The sequence below is a fragment of the Dreissena polymorpha genome, chromosome 10, assembly GCF_020536995.1.
Source record: "Dreissena polymorpha isolate Duluth1 chromosome 10, UMN_Dpol_1.0, whole genome shotgun sequence".
Taxonomy (NCBI): Eukaryota; Metazoa; Mollusca; class Bivalvia; order Myida; family Dreissenidae; genus Dreissena; species Dreissena polymorpha.
This window is the reverse complement of record NC_068364.1, coordinates 17,585,485-17,601,079: the sequence shown is the minus strand read 5'-3', so window position 1 is coordinate 17,601,079 and position 15,595 is coordinate 17,585,485. Positions and strand designations below refer to the sequence as shown.

General features: G+C 39.1%; 2 protein-coding genes across 3 annotated transcripts in view; both read left to right on the top strand.

Annotated features, from left to right (window-relative positions):
* The first annotated feature begins 300 nt into the window (after nucleotides 1-300).
* On the top strand, nucleotides 301-14,100 carry LOC127848949 (myosin heavy chain, striated muscle-like). The gene is made up of 23 exons (XM_052381673.1): nucleotides 301-366; nucleotides 804-929; nucleotides 1,298-1,441; nucleotides 2,261-2,417; nucleotides 3,737-3,764; nucleotides 4,020-4,134; nucleotides 4,675-4,767; nucleotides 6,120-6,183; nucleotides 6,675-6,773; nucleotides 7,274-7,377; nucleotides 7,947-8,085; nucleotides 8,438-8,706; nucleotides 8,930-9,100; nucleotides 9,243-9,470; nucleotides 9,785-9,905; nucleotides 10,240-10,513; nucleotides 10,662-11,403; nucleotides 11,672-11,863; nucleotides 12,049-12,194; nucleotides 12,552-12,953; nucleotides 13,222-13,300; nucleotides 13,453-13,698; nucleotides 13,849-14,100. Exons 1-23 carry the CDS (start codon nucleotides 301-303, stop codon nucleotides 14,098-14,100), a joined length of 4,257 nt encoding a protein of 1,418 aa, XP_052237633.1.
* The window catches only part of LOC127848375 (myosin heavy chain, striated muscle-like), a 56,991-nt gene continuing 46,112 nt past the window's right edge, over nucleotides 4,717-15,595 (top strand). Inside the window, exon 1 of one of the 2 annotated variants that reach the window (XM_052380799.1) lies at nucleotides 4,717-4,767. The gene's annotated coding sequence lies outside the window, so the exon portion shown is untranslated. The remainder of the gene's footprint in view (nucleotides 4,768-15,595) is intronic. The other variant, XM_052380798.1, reaches the window with a different exon arrangement.

Genomic DNA, 15,595 nt, shown 5'->3' with positions numbered 1-15,595 from the left:
TGTATTCATGATTATTGAATAGAACTATATATTCGTTTTTAGAGACGTATGCTTTAGTACGCAAGCTTTGAAAGTTTAACCAATTTAGTATGACTTTTTCTTCATTATACCGATCATTGACATCAGAACACAACCAAAGCTGCGTCGTGGTTGCTAGTCTTAACTAATAAAATATGTAATCATGATAGAAAATACTTGTATATTATAACTTTCCAGTGATACGAGTGTTCTTACCGCACCATTCTCCGAACTTCTTTTGTCTTTCGTGTTTACGGCGTCGTATAACCAAAAGCAACCAAGATGGGTGACTTCTCTTCTGACCCCGACTTCAAGTACTTGTGGGTTGACCGCAAGAAGGTCATGCAGGTACTGTAAAGTAGTTTTACTATTTTATTTTGCAAATATTAGTCAGGTTAGGGGCTGATGTATAATGCGTGAATTGTTGTATAATGAATGTAATGATGACGCAGCGATTTCATTAGGTGCACTTGCGTATTTTTGATGAATTTTTTTCTAGCATTCATAAAAATTAAAAAAGAGGAATTCTATCATAGAAATAATAAAATGCACGTAAGTCAGATAGAATGTTTATATTTTTTGTACGAGAAATGATTTAACAATAAAGGCAAACGCACGTTTGTTTACATTTCCTCTTCAACCACTCGTTCACTCTGATATGATAGCTAGAGACGTACGTTTTATGACCAATAATACATGATTCTTTTGCAACGGAATTTATATATCACAAAAAAATCAGACAGTGCCCTGATAGAGTTTAAACAAATGCCCGTTTTGCATAACAGGAAATGGCCAACTTCGACGGCAAGAAGGCTTGCTGGGTCCCGGACGAGCAGGAAGGGTTTACTCGTGGTGAGATCGTGTCCTCCAAGGGAGATGAAATCACTGTCAAGATCCTCAGGAGCAACGAGGTAGCCGCCCTTTACATTTAAATATAGATTTAAAGATAAATTTAAAGATATAAAAAATAAAGCATTTTTTATCAAATATCTGATAGCCATTCTTGCAAAAAGTTTTGGAATTAAGGGTTAGAAGTCCTTAAATTGCTGTCTTGAGTTAATCCCAAAACGATAGAACTATGAACGTTGATGTTTTATCAATTCGACATAGTTATTTGTCCATTTTGTATGTTTACAATTCACCACCAGTACACACTTTCCCTTTTTATGCGAATTATTCCGAATACAATAACGTATATTTTGAAATTAAACATTATCGGATACAAATATCTCGGATAGATTTTCGGACAAGCACTAAATCGGATATTATTACTTCGCAGAACAAGACGTTCCAGAAGGACCTCCTTCAGCAGGTGAACCCGCCCAAGTTCGAGCAGTGCGACGACATGGCCAACATGACCTACCTGAACGAGGCCTCTGTGCTTAACAATCTCCGTGGTCGTTATGTCAACGGTTTCATCTACGTAAGTGATGCTACCATTTATGCCTAGCGGACTCTCCCATCCTTCTAAATTGGATCAATTTATTTCCAAAATGAGGGATGTCTGGTATATTTATTTCTATATTTAGAATATTTCTTACAGAAATTCCTTTTAGCAAAGAGCGTAGACCCTGATGAGACGCCGCATCATGCGGCGTTTAATCTGGGTCTACGCTGTTTGCCTAGGCCTTTTTCAGGACGCTAGGCATTAATGGGTTAAATAATCGCAATACTCTGAAAATTTGGATAAAATGCTTGAACATACAATGATTAAATGTTTTAAACGCCAAAAAAAACTTAGAAACAGGCATGTTCATTTTAAATTGACTTTTAATTCAGTTTAAGTCGTCTTTCTCAATAGTAACCCTACATTCAAAATCACCATTTTGTGTAACAAAATGAGCGTTGGTAATAGATTTCAATACTTTTCATATTTGTCCATACACGTCATTACAAAAAAAAGAGCCGTGCTCTGTGAAAAGGGGATTTAATGCATGTGCGTAAAGTGTCGTCCTAGATTAGCCTGTGCAGTCCACACAGGCTAATCAGGGACAACACTTTCCTTCTTAACTGGATTTTTGCTAAGAAGATACTTTCTTTGAACAGAAAGTACCATAAAAGAGGAAAGTGTCGTCCCTGATAAGCCTTTGCGGACTGCACAGGCTAATCTAAGACGACACTTTACGCACGTGCAGTCAACGCCATTTTTACAGAGCACGGCTCAAATATGCCTTTAATTCGTTTAAAATTTCACCATTGAATTTGTGTCTTCTATTAATTATGCCTATGGATTGTCCTGCAGACGTACTCTGGTCTCTTCTGCGTGGCGGTGAACCCCTACCGTCGTCTGCCGATCTACGTGGACTCAATCATTGCCAAGTACCGCGGCAAGAGGAAGATGGAGATGCCACCACACTTGTTCGCCGTCGCCGACAACGCTTTCCAGAACATGTTGCAGGGTAAGTAACTTGATACGTTTTTTTTTCGGAAATGACTTAGTTGTTTCCCATTACACGCTAGTTACAACGATCAAATTTTGTTTCATTAGGATTGATTCCGTTTTATCTTATCATATCATGCTTTCTAATATAATTATGTTTTCATTAGGCACAACCACATGGTTCATTTTCTTTCCTCAAATTGACTTCCGATTTAACACGTAGATCTCATTACATATTCATGCGTCTCTATAGATCTACATGTATACATAAATATACTTACCCTAATATTAGGTTTTTAGGGAAACTAGAATTGTTCTCTAATTGGAAGTGTATATATTAATTTCAGGAATAAACAAATAATTTTTTAATATTCTCTCAAATATTTTTTTTTTCTAAAAAAACTATTTGACTATTGTTGCACTACAGTCCACAAGTAATAATTACAAATGGCATGAGTTAGTCATTTGGGCGATTACAAAACCAAATCGTTCTTACAGAATTACTAATTTAACCCATTTATACCTAGCGTCTAGAAAAAAGGCCTTGGCAAACAGCGTAGACCCAGATGAGACGCCGCATGATGCGGCGTCTCATCAGGGTCTGCGCTGTTTGCTTAAAGAAATTTCTGTAAGAAATATTCTAAATATAGAAATAAGTATACTAGACATCTCTATTTTGGAAATAAATTGATCCAATTTAGAAGGATGGGAGAGTCCACTAGGCATAAGTGGGTTAACGTGATTTCGATATTTAGTTTGTTCTATTCACGCGCAGCTTGTTGCAATCATTTATTTCATGTAATAAATAAAACATGCAATCTCAGCTTAATCGATGTTGCTAAGCATTAACATATGATCACGGCGCGCGAGGGACGATGACGTCATTAGTTCCTCGCTCATTTGGCACACTTCTGATACCCATTCATGAGACATGTAGCACAAGTTATTCCTTTGAAAAAACACGCTCACGATCCGCAGTATGAAAATAATTAGAACCAGCGATGTAGACCTTTCAGCAATGATACAAACTTACAACGTCATTAACGCTAATTACCAGCACGTGTCAGCGATATCGTGTGGTAGTAAAGAACGCCCTTGTAATGTAACAATAATCATCCCTTACATCAATACCAGAGACGTAGATTATCTACGTCAATACACATCAAGACACTTTTCTTGCCTTATTTGTTTTAATTAGTGTACCCTTTATTTATATAATTAAATGCAACGCAAATCATACCAGTCAATGCAAAAGAACAATTAAGAGCAATATGTGATTTTAATAGAATAATATTGATTAGGCAAAATTAAATTAACGTTGTTGTTTTTTCTTTCCAGACCGCGAAAACCAGTCCTGTTTGATTACGTAAGTATCTCACATCTTTTTTGTAAATTATTAAACCGAACGTGTAAATGTAGTCAAGATTTTAAGACTAAGAAAGATTAACCACGCGGTTGAATTACGTGTCCTACAAACAAAATTCTTTTGTTGATCAATTGTCATTCAAATTGACAAAACGCCATCCCCGCCTTAAACGCGTTATGTCAACCGTGTTTGTTAGAAAATAATGATTATTAATTAGTTGTCACTCACTTGTGAACTACCTGTATTACCCAACAGTGGCGAGTCTGGTGCAGGTAAGACTGAGAACACCAAGAAGGTCATCATGTACTTCGCCAAGGTCGCCGCCGCCCAGTCAAAACAGGCCGGCGAGGAGCAAGCGGATTCCAAGAAGGTAACAACAACAGCATCAATTTTTTGTTATGAGTAATTCCTTTAATTGCATGATGGCTATTTGATAATCCTTTAATTACATGTTGATTATAAAATGCTTATTTAAAAACGAGTTTGATATGAGATATTAAACTAATTAGTAATTACGTAATCGATATGCGATATTCCTCTAAGTTCGACGAACTATGCACAATTTCTTTTAATTGCCTGTCAGCTGTGCAATATTCATACAATTACGTGTTCTCATCGAACTATTCATTTAATGACATAGTTGCTTAAAATAAATGTTTGTCTCACTCTCTCAGGTAACAACAATAACAATTCCATCACTTATATCAGCAGCAACAGTTTTTCATGATGCGCTGTTCGTTTTTCTCAAGCTTTTCCTGTACTTAATTCCTCTAATTGCCTTTAATTGCTATGAGAATTGCTATGAGATAATCCTTCAATTACGTGTTCGCCATGACAGTTTCATTGAATGGCGTATTCTATGTGAGGTATTCCTTTATTAGCACATGTCTGTTTTCTGTTCTGATCTTAGGGCTCGCTCGAGGATCAGATTGTGCAGGCCAACCCTGTCCTCGAGGCGTACGGTAACGCCAAGACCACCCGTAACAACAACTCCTCGAGATTCGTAAGTGTCACGTGTTACCTTGATATGAATCGGCCCTTCCCATACCACACTCTAACATTATACCTATATACATACACCTAGATAAACATAACGGACATAACATGCCGCGAGATTAATATCTAGTAATTTTGAGCCGAAGTTATGTGTTGTTTTTTTAATGAAAGTTCCAGGTTTGCTCATATTTTTGAACACGGTTAGGCAACCTGAATTAAACCAAACCTATGAGGTGCAGCATGTTTTTGTTTTAAAGAGATATGATAATATTAATTTTATTTTATATAATCAATATCATGCTTGTTCGTGTAGTATAAATACTGTATAACATATGCCGGTATGATAGCCTACTACATCCCTCCATATTTTTACTGTATAAACGCCTAAATTTCCTACTATCATAGAATGATGCCATTTTTCAACATACAACCTACCGGAAATAATAATCGGCTACGTTTATACTTGACCCATTCCGTCGAAGTGTTTTTTAGGTACTTATAATTATTATAATCCCATACCAATCCTTCGTTCAACCTTAAACATTTTCGCATCTAAACGCATTGCATTTCGCGAATTGCACCAATATTGTAGACATATGCCATGTCATATATCAGTGCTTTGAAAAGACACATGCGCCTTGTTGAAATTCTAACTTGTTAATAATTTGTGTGTGATAATCGTTAATATTTTGCTGAAAATGCATTAAATTAGTTGAGCATTCTCACTGGTGAGCTGGTTGATAACTAAGATTTGCGAAATGCATAGGGTTTAAGCAGTGATAAATCCAATACCCCTGATTTGATACATTCCTGTTTCTAGCAACGCACACGATGCTACACGTATCGCACGTGTTCTCGGTGCTCGTGAGTGTAAACACGTGGCGCGTAAGTACAGGTGTAACACGTTGTGGCAATGTAGTGGCGATGTTGTTAGCTGTGCAAAAGATGTTTTCATAACGTTTGTGTTGTAGATGAGCTTTATTCGTCTGCTTTCAATGTAAAATTATTTGAATGGTTTATTATGAATTTTTATATTAACAATAATAATCAACTGATAATAATAATTACTATAATAACAATAACAAATCAGATTTTCAATAATAATAATAATGATAATAATAATAATAATAATAATAATAATAATAATAATAATAATAATAATAATAATAATAATAATAATAATAATAATAAATATCATAAAAATATAATTCAAGTTATTTTGTTGTTGTTTTAATTGTTAAGTTAATTCTTCTAATTATTATTTTCCTAAATTGGAAAATCACAACTTTATTATATTATTGACATAAATACACGTTTTTGAAAAAATAATGTCGCTAATGGACCTTCAATATTCTCCAGGGTAAATTCATCCGTATCCACTTCGGACCTTCGGGAAAGATCGCCGGAGCTGATATCGAGCATTGTGAGTTCATTTTGAAAATCTTACTAGTAATTAACTGTGAATTGTTTGAATTAAATGAGATATAAAAGGCTTGGTTTCCTTCAGATGCATAAAATTGTTTTCTTATATATTTGGTATCCTTTAGATTGGCATTCGTAGTGGCAGCCAACACCAGATTTGAACGATTAGTAATTGCATAAACGGCCCTAATAAAACAATAAGTTAAATGTTAATTTTGGCGCTTTAAGAAGAGGCACGTTGAGTGATTTAAAGCTTAAACGAGTATTGTTTGTTTGGCTCACGTGCTTGAACTTCATGTAATTTAATAGACGGATTAATGTAAAACAAGATTTAAAAAAGTAACAATTGCAATCGGCAAGTAATATCATTTATGTTAACATTTAAAAAAGTTCTTACCATGCATAAGAAAAACACTGCTTTGATTTAAGCCATTCATAATATTTTATTTCTGTTTTGATGTCTTTCTTACGAGACCAGTGTACCTTTTACAGACCTCCTAGAAAAGTCACGTGTGACTTACCAGCAGTCGGCGGAGAGAAACTACCACATTTTCTATCAGATGCTCACCAATGTGTATCCCAAGTACCATGGTAAAACACTTCCTGTTTTGTCCTGAGTGCTTCGTACCGTCGGCACTCTAAAGAATAGCCCCCGTGGCGATGTCTTTAGACACGGCGGTACGGCAACGTATTGTTTGTATTGTACGTAAATCCCCTTTGTTTTAAGACTTGCTGGAAAAGTCCAGAGTGACCTACCAGCAACCAGCTGAACGCAATTACCACATTTTCTACCAGATTATGACACCCACTTTCCCAAAAATGCACGGTAAAATATAGTTACAGTGCGATAAAACACGTTTCATTCTATGAATGCGGTTTTCTGTTTGCCTTACATATTTTATTTCTTACTAAATGTCACGAAATTGCTAAGAAAAAAAACAGCAACACATTATGAAATCACGCCACAATAATAAACATCATGTGAGACATCACTGTTCTGTTCTACAAAAAATACAAAATAATGATGTTTGAGTGTTAATTGAGTAAGTTTATTCAAGAACACTTCAATATATCCATATTTCTTCTCACAGAGCTTTGCCTTGTGTCCCCCGACCCCGCTCTGTATTCCTTCATCAACCAGGGAGTGCTGGTGGTGGACGGTATCGATGACACCGTGGAAATGAAGGCGACCGACGTAAGTTCAAATGTTGCGGTTGTGAAAACCACACTTCGAATACTTACATACTTATCTTTAAACACCGAATGTCTCCCTTTTATTAACACTTTATCTCGCTGTTTAAAACTGAGTCTAACACAATCAAATCTTTCTTTCTGACGACTTTTCTTTTATCTTTTTTTACACATTGACTAAAAAGTGATTTTTGTAGATTAAATTACTCGTAAAAGAGATCGATACGTCTACTGAAAACCAAACTGTCATGTTTGGCATATACATATAAATCTGACTGGTCTTTTGATTTTAAAGAAGATATCGTGGTTTCAAGGTCGCGACTTCGTTCCATCTTAACCCTTTTATGCCTAGCGTATAGAAAAAAGGCCTTTGCAATCAGCGTAGACCCAAATGAGACGCCGCATGACGCGGCGTCTCAGGGTCTGCGCTGTTTGCTTAAAGGAATTTCTGTAAGATATATTCAACAATAGAAAAAAATATACCAGACATCCCTAATTTTGGAAATGAATTGATCCAATTTAGAAGGATGGGAGTCCGATCGGCATAAATGGGCTGCATGATGTGTGTTTCAGGAAGCCTTCGACGTTCTCGGCTTCTCTCAGGATGAGAAGAACAGCCTGTACAAGTGCACCGCCGCCATCTTGCACTTCGGTGAGATGAAGTGGAAACAGAACCCCAGAGAGGAACAGGCCGAGGCCGACGGTACCACTGGTAAGTGGATTTATAAACATTGCATACACATGTCATTCAAAATACAAACACAGTGTAATGCATTATAATTAAAAATTTAAAGTAAACACATTACATGTATATTAAAACAGGGTGGTGTTATAAAATGCATTTTAGCTATATAATTGAGCCGTGTTCTGAAAAAAAAACTGGGCATAACGCACTGGCTAATCAGGGACGAAACTTTCCGCTTCTATTACATTTGTTCGTTAAAATGAAGTTTGTTCTTAATAAAACTGCAATTAAGGCGGAAAGTGTCGTCCCTGGAACGACACTTTACGCACATGCAATATGCCGAGTTTTCTCAGAACTCATTTATATCTTATTTTTTCAGAGGCCGAGAAGGTCGCCTTCCTTCTGGGCATAAACAGCGGTGACCTGCTCAAGGGTCTGCTGAAACCCAAGATCAAGGTCGGTACCGAGTTCGTCGTCCAGGGCCGTAACAAGGAACAGGTCGTCAACTCCGTCGGCGCCCTGGCCAAGTCCCTATACGACCGCATGTTCAACTGGCTAGTAAGGCGAGTCAACCAGACTCTAGACACAAATGCCAAGAGAAACTACTACATGGGTGTGCTCGACATTGCTGGTTTCGAAATCTTCGACGTAAGGACGATTACTCTTTAACCAATAGTTTTTTTATTGATTAAACTATGAAATTTTATATTGCTTGTCCCAAACCCCGCAACAAGTGTTCGTACGTTTCAATGACTAAGAATATCTAATTTAACGGTTTATTAATGATTTTATCTATACTCGAGATATATACTATATGTATGCAAAATCAAATGTTTATGTAGTCATACAGAAAGGGTTCTCTGCTTTACAGTTCAACAGCTTTGAGCAGCTGTGCATCAACTACACGAACGAGCGTCTACAGCAGTTCTTCAACCATCACATGTTCGTCCTCGAGCAGGAGGAGTACAAGAAGGAAGGCATCCAGTGGGAATTCATTGACTTCGGCATGGACCTGCAGGCCTGTATCGAACTCATCGAGAAGGTAAGCAAGCTATTCAAAATCATTTTTAATTCATGTATTATAGATAGCATTCTTTTTAGTATCTCCTTTTAACTCTGCTATTGTCTACCTTCAATATTGAACTGTTCCATTTCCTCGTTAAACGTACATATAATATTTGCAGGCCAACTTCAACACACCAATCACACACATGTTTTTTTCGTTATTCAAGCCCATGGGTATTTTGTCCATCCTCGAGGAAGAATGCATGTTCCCGAAGGCCTCCGACAAGACGTTCGAGGACAAGCTGACCACAAACCACCTTGGCAAGTCCAAGGCCTTCGGCAAAGTCAACAAGAACCGCAAAGGTGGTGGAAACGCTCACTTTGAACTGGGTCACTACGCCGGAGCTGTAAGTTTACTGACAATGTTATTAAACCATTACAAAAGCAACTTCAAGTATTTGGTCTTCTCTTCAATTATAATTCGTTTCGCAAACAATTTCGGGACGTAGATCACATGCAAATATACGCATGCAACTCCGTTTACACTAAATATTCTTATATATGTGCTTTAAACATTTAAGTCATATTGTCTGATTTTTAAGTGATTGTGGGTACACAGTGCACAATCCGTTACAATGGGCAACAATAGGCATCTAATTTTACAAGTTGTCAAATATCTAGTTTTCGTATCCTGTATTACGGCATTGTATACATATTTTAGGTGCCATACAACATCTCTGGCTGGCTCGACAAGAACAAGGATCCACTGAACGAGACTGTCGTCGCTCTGCTCGGCGACTCGAAGGAACCACTTGTTGGTGTTCTCTTCGAGAAGCCTAAAGGTAACATTTGATATGCATACATGGACAATTAGTGTTTTAATGTGCTTGAAAATCTCACGTTTCAGTTTGTTGATGAGATTTTCTTTGTGTTTTTTTGTCCACAAAGAATGATCTACTTATAAACATGAAGTAATAATTACTAAAGCACGGTATTATTATTGTTGTGTCCTGTGGTAATAATAATATTAATTGCCTGTGTATTTGCCATATATCATAAATCACATTAAAGAGACACGGCATTGTTTTTCCCGTTACTTCAGAAGCATTCAACTTGATAATTACAATAAAAGCAGTATTCAAAGTCTACTGATACATGTCATTGACCATATTGCAGAGGAAGCAGGTGGTGGCAAGAAGAAGGGCAAGTCCAGCGCTTTCCAGACAATCTCTGCCCTCCACAGAGAGTCATTGAACAAGCTCATGAAGAACTTGTACAACACCCACCCTCACTTCGTGCGTTGCATCATCCCTAACGAGTTGAAGACCCCTGGATTGATTGATGCTGGTCTTGTTCTCAACCAGCTCCAGTGCAACGGTGTGCTTGAGGGTATCCGTATCTGCAGAAAGGGATTTCCCAGCAGGGTCCTCTACGCTGAGTTCAAGCAGAGGTATTTATAGTTGATCTCTTACACTTACATTAACAAGTATTTTAGGTTACCAATTACATACATTCAACAAGTACCTGTATTAACAAATCATGCAATTACTAATTACACTGAGAGAACACGATCTATGTATACATTTTATCTGTTCTAGATACTCCATCCTGGCTCCTAACGCAATCCCTACTGGGTTCGTAGACGGCAAGGTTGTGACCGAGAAGATCCTGACCGCAATCCAGGTCGACCCTAACGAGTACAAGATCGGTAGCACCAAAGTGTTTTTCAAGGCTGGTGTCCTGGGTAACCTCGAAGACATGCGCGATGCTCGTCTCTCCGGAATCGTTTCACTTTTCCAGGCCCACGTTAGAGGCTATCTCATGCGCAAACAGTGCAAGAAACTGAAAGACCAGAGGACCGCCCTGTCCATGATCCAGAGAAACATCAGGAAATGGATGGTGCTTAGGAACTGGCAGTGGTGGAAACTGTACACCAAGGTCAAGCCTCTCCTTAACGCTGCTCGGGCTGAAGACGAGGTGAAGAAGATGGAAGAAGAGTTTACCAAGACCAAGGAAGAGCTCGCCAAGGTTGAGAAGATTAAGAAGGAACTCGAGGAACGCTGCGTTAAGCTACAGAGAGAAAAGGAGGATGCTGTTCTTCAGCTTGCAGCTGAGGGCGATACCCTCGGTGATATGGAGGAAACCATTGAGAATCTCACTAAGCAGAAGTTCGAGTATGAGGCTCAGATAAAGGAAATGGAAAGCAGGATGGCCGAGGAAGAAGGCAACGCTGGTCAGCTGAGTGCCCAGAAACAAGAACTGGAGGCACAGGCTGCCAAGCTTAAGGAAAACATTGCAGGTCTTGAAGATTCGCTCAAGAAGGCAGAACACGACCGTCAGGTATAACCTTCAAGGAATACTTTATAATGAAACAGCTTTTGTATTTGATATAATACAATGATCTTAAAGTAAAATACGATAAAAAAGTAATAAAATATAAAAGTTTTTATAGTTATTTCAGCTTTAATATTTCTATCTATTATAATGTATTTTTCTTTTATGCAATTTACTTTTAAATTGGAAAATACTTGTATTCATGATAAAGATTGGTCTACAAAAACATTGATGTACAACATTTGATTTTATTTTTATGTGATGTAAATTTTAGGTAAAGGACAACCAGATCAAGACACTGCAGGGTGAGATGTCCCAGCAGGACGAGCAGATTGGCAAGCTTACGAAGGAGAAGAAGGCACTTGATGATACCGTCAAGAAGACTCAGGACGCTCTGAAGGCTGAGGAAGAAAAGGTGAACAACCTCAACAAACTCAAGCAGAAGTTGGAGAGCACTCTTGATGAGGTAACTTGAATTATCTAACAGTTCTATTTAGTTAATAATGACTATTGTTAATATTTTTTTTTTCTTATTGTAAGAGTTATTTATGATATATTAAAATACAGATTCGCATGCTATATGAACAAAACACCTTTTTTTCTACAATTTCAATTTCATATTATTAAAAAATAATTTGTTATTGCGTTCAGCTCGAGGACAATCTTGAACGCGAGAAGAAGGTCCGTGCAGATGTGGAAAAGGCTAAGAAGAAGTTGGAAGGGGACTTGGCTGACACCCAGGCCGCTGTTGAGGAATTGGGACGCATCAAGTCGGATCTTGAGGGCAACATCAAGAAGTACTTATTTCTTTATACAAGCTTTTTCAAAACGACCTTTGACCTCTTTACCTATGTTGCTTTTCGATCTACATGTATTTGATTGATACTGCAACTTTTGATCAATACTGTTGATTTTTAATAATAATATTTAAATTCATTATAGAAAAATTATTCAAAATGCAACAGCTGCTGTAAAGTACGATTGTCTTGTATGCAAGATCATTTGATTAGGTTTAAGAGTCAAAGTAACATAAGCATTGCTTACATCGATAAAGCTTTTCTATTTCTGGCAAATGAAATATAAACACGGCCTTATTTCAACATAATGTTTCATTAAATGCAAACATGAAATAATACTATTCTTTTGTGCTCCAGAAAGGAGACCGAGATTAAGAACCTGAGCCAGAAACTGGAAGAGGAGCAGGGCCTTGTAGCTCAACTCCAGAAAAAGATCAGGGATCTCCAGGCCCGCATTGAAGAACTCGAAGAAGAGCTCGAGGCTGAAAGGCAGGCCAGGGCTAAGGCCGAGAAAGCGAAGAACGACCTCGCCAGGGAACTGGAAGAATTGGCCGAGGCCCTTGATGAGCAAGGTGGTCAGACAGCCGCCCAGGTTGAGCTCAACAAGAAGCGAGAGGCCGAGGTGCAGAAGCTGCGTCGCGATCTGGAGGAACAGACCATGCAGCATGAGTCCACCATCGCCGCTCTCCGCAAGAAGGCTCAGGACGCCAGTAATGAGATGGCCGACCAGATCGACCAGCTGCAGAAGGTGAAATCCAAGTAAGTCAAGTTGTCTTACTAAATATTAGAACTTATTGCACGATCATGTTCATTGCTACTAATGAAATACACTTATAAAGTAGAACAATATTGTCGGTTCTATTATTTGTTCATAATGCTAACTTGATGTGAACTAGTCGCAAGTTCGCGCTTGTTACCTTAAAACTATGTACAGAAAGGTAGATTTAATTGATCTGAAAACGGATAACTGCATATGTGTTTGAAGTAATAACGAAGCTTATTAAATGCGTTGGTTCTTCGTTTATAGGGTTGAAAAAGAGAAGGCTCAGCTGAAATCTGAAATTGCCGATCTTCAAGACCAGGTCGTCAACGTCTCTAAGAAGGGCGTAAGTGTAATTTTGATGGTTTTGAACCGAAATAGCGTTTTACACGATATAGCATTGCATTAAAATGTTCTGCGTAATAAAATTATGATAAACATATATTGGCGATATCGATTGAGTTATTATCTTAAAATTACTTTACATTTCTTTTATAGGGTATGTCTGACAAGATGAGCAAACAAGTGGAGGCCCAGATCTCCGATCTGAACAATCAGCTCGACGAAAGCTCTCGCAATATCCAGGAACTGAACGCCACCAAGAGCCGCCTCATTGCCGACAACGCCGATATTGTTCGCCAGCTCGAGGAGGCCGAGAGCCGGATCCAGGCCCTTAACAGAGAGCGCTCCTCTCTGCTTGCTCAACTGGAGGAAGCTAAGCGCAATGTTGATGATGAGATTAGGGTACGAGCAATATGAATTCTCGACATGCAATTGCTCGCTGTAAACCTTGAACATTTTAAAATGCACATTAAATATCTGAAGTATTGCTATTTATTTGACGCACTGTTGTGATTACAAAACATTTAATAGTCGAGTATTTTATTAACCCAGGCTCGCCAGAAACTCGCCGGTGAGCTGCGCAACGCATTGGCTGACATGGACGCTCTTCGTGAACAACTAGAAGAGGAATCCGATGCCAAGACTGACCTCCAAAGACAGCTGTCTCGCGCCAACGCAGAGGCAAACGCCTGGCGCGTCAAGTACGAGAGCGAAGGCATGGCTCGTGCTGAGGAACTGGAAGAAACCAGGCGCAAACTTTCTGCTAAAGCTCCAGGAAACCGAGTCCGCTCTCGACGCGGCTAACAACAAGATCAGCGGTCTTGAGAAGAACCGCAGCCGTATCCAGATGGAGCTGGAGGACGCTGTAGTGAACTCGGACAGGGCCGGCGCTGCTGTTACTGCTCTTGAGAAGAGAAACAAGAGCTTTGACAAGGTCATCGCCGATTGGCAGCTCAAGGTTCGCTCCCTGCAGTCCGAGCTTGAGAACGCACAGAAGGAGTCCCGCAGCTACTCGGCTGAACTGTTCCGCGTGAAGACTCAGTATGAAGAGGTCATCGTTACTGTTGACTCTCTCAGGAGAGAGAACAGCACCTGTCAGGTTAGCGTTTTTGGATGGCTTAAATCTTATTTTCATTTTAAATAATTATTATGATCAAACTTCAGTTTAAGATTGTGTTAGTAAATACGGGCATAGAAAACCGTTCCGATTCTTATTAGTCATTATTTAGTGCGAGGTTGAGTCATTGGCAAGGTACACTCTTGAAAGAAACCATATAAGCACGTTGTTTATGCAATAATAGGACTTAAAACTACAATTGAAAAAGACATATACTAACACTACAGCAAAATCTTTGAAGCACGTGATTATATTAAAGCAAACATCTTTTCAGCTGAAATTTCCGACATCACCGATCAGCTATCAGAGGGAGGCAGAAGCGTGCATGAGGTGGACAAGATCCGCCGCCGTCTGGAGATGGAGAAACAGGAAACTGCAGGCCGCGTTGGAAGAGGCCGAGTCCACTCTGGAGCAAGAAGAGGCTAAGGTAGCCCGTGCTCAGCTCGAAATCACCTCCATCCGGTCTGAGATCGACAGACGCATCGCTGAGAAGGAAGAGGAGTTCGAAAACACAAGGTGAGCACTTGTTAAAATGTATTTATACTTCGACTGGTATGACGTTTTACAACAAATAATGAAATAAGTTTGTTATTATCATTATTTTATTGCTTTTGCGTCATGTAAACAAATCTTAATTTTAAAAAAACAAAACAACACCGTAAAAACGGTGTATCAGTGTTCCTTTATTATATGATGTAAACTGTACTTAATTAAATTTGATTATAAATTTAATAAATGATCATAAACGTTTTCCAGACGCAACAACGCCCGCGCCCCTTGAATCAATGCAGGCCACACTCGAGGCTGAAAGCAAGGGCAAGGCTGAAGCCCAGAGGGCCCGTAAGAAGTTGGAGTCTGATATCAATGAGCTTGAGGCTGCGCTGGATGCGGCTAACCGTGCTCGCGCTGATATGGAGAAGAACGCCAAACGAGTCCAAGAGCAGGCACGCGAATTCCAGTCTGCCATTGACGAGGAACGCCGCAAGACCTCCGAGGCTCTTGAGAACGTTTCCACCGCTGAGCGCCGCGTGACCATTGTCATGAACGAGTGCGTCGAGATTCGTTCTGCTCTGGAGTCGGCAGAGAGGGCACGCAAAGCCGCCGAAAGCGAGCTGGTTGAGACCAGCGACCGTGTCAACGAGTTGACACGCAGATGCAGAGCCTTGCAAGCTCCAAGAGGAG

What these genes read in the sequence shown, in the direction of transcription:
- LOC127848949 (XM_052381673.1), top strand. Translation starts at nt 301, where the DNA reads ATGGGTGACTTCTCTTCTGACCCCGACTTCAAGTACTTGTGGGTTGAC. An exon ending in CTGGTTTCGAAATCTTCGAC is followed by an intron (nt 8,707 to 8,929) that starts GTAAGGACGATT and finishes TCTGCTTTACAG; the next exon opens with TTCAACAGCTTTGAGCAGCT. An exon ending in TGGGTCACTACGCCGGAGCT is followed by an intron (nt 9,471 to 9,784) that starts GTAAGTTTACTG and finishes TACATATTTTAG; the next exon opens with GTGCCATACAACATCTCTGG.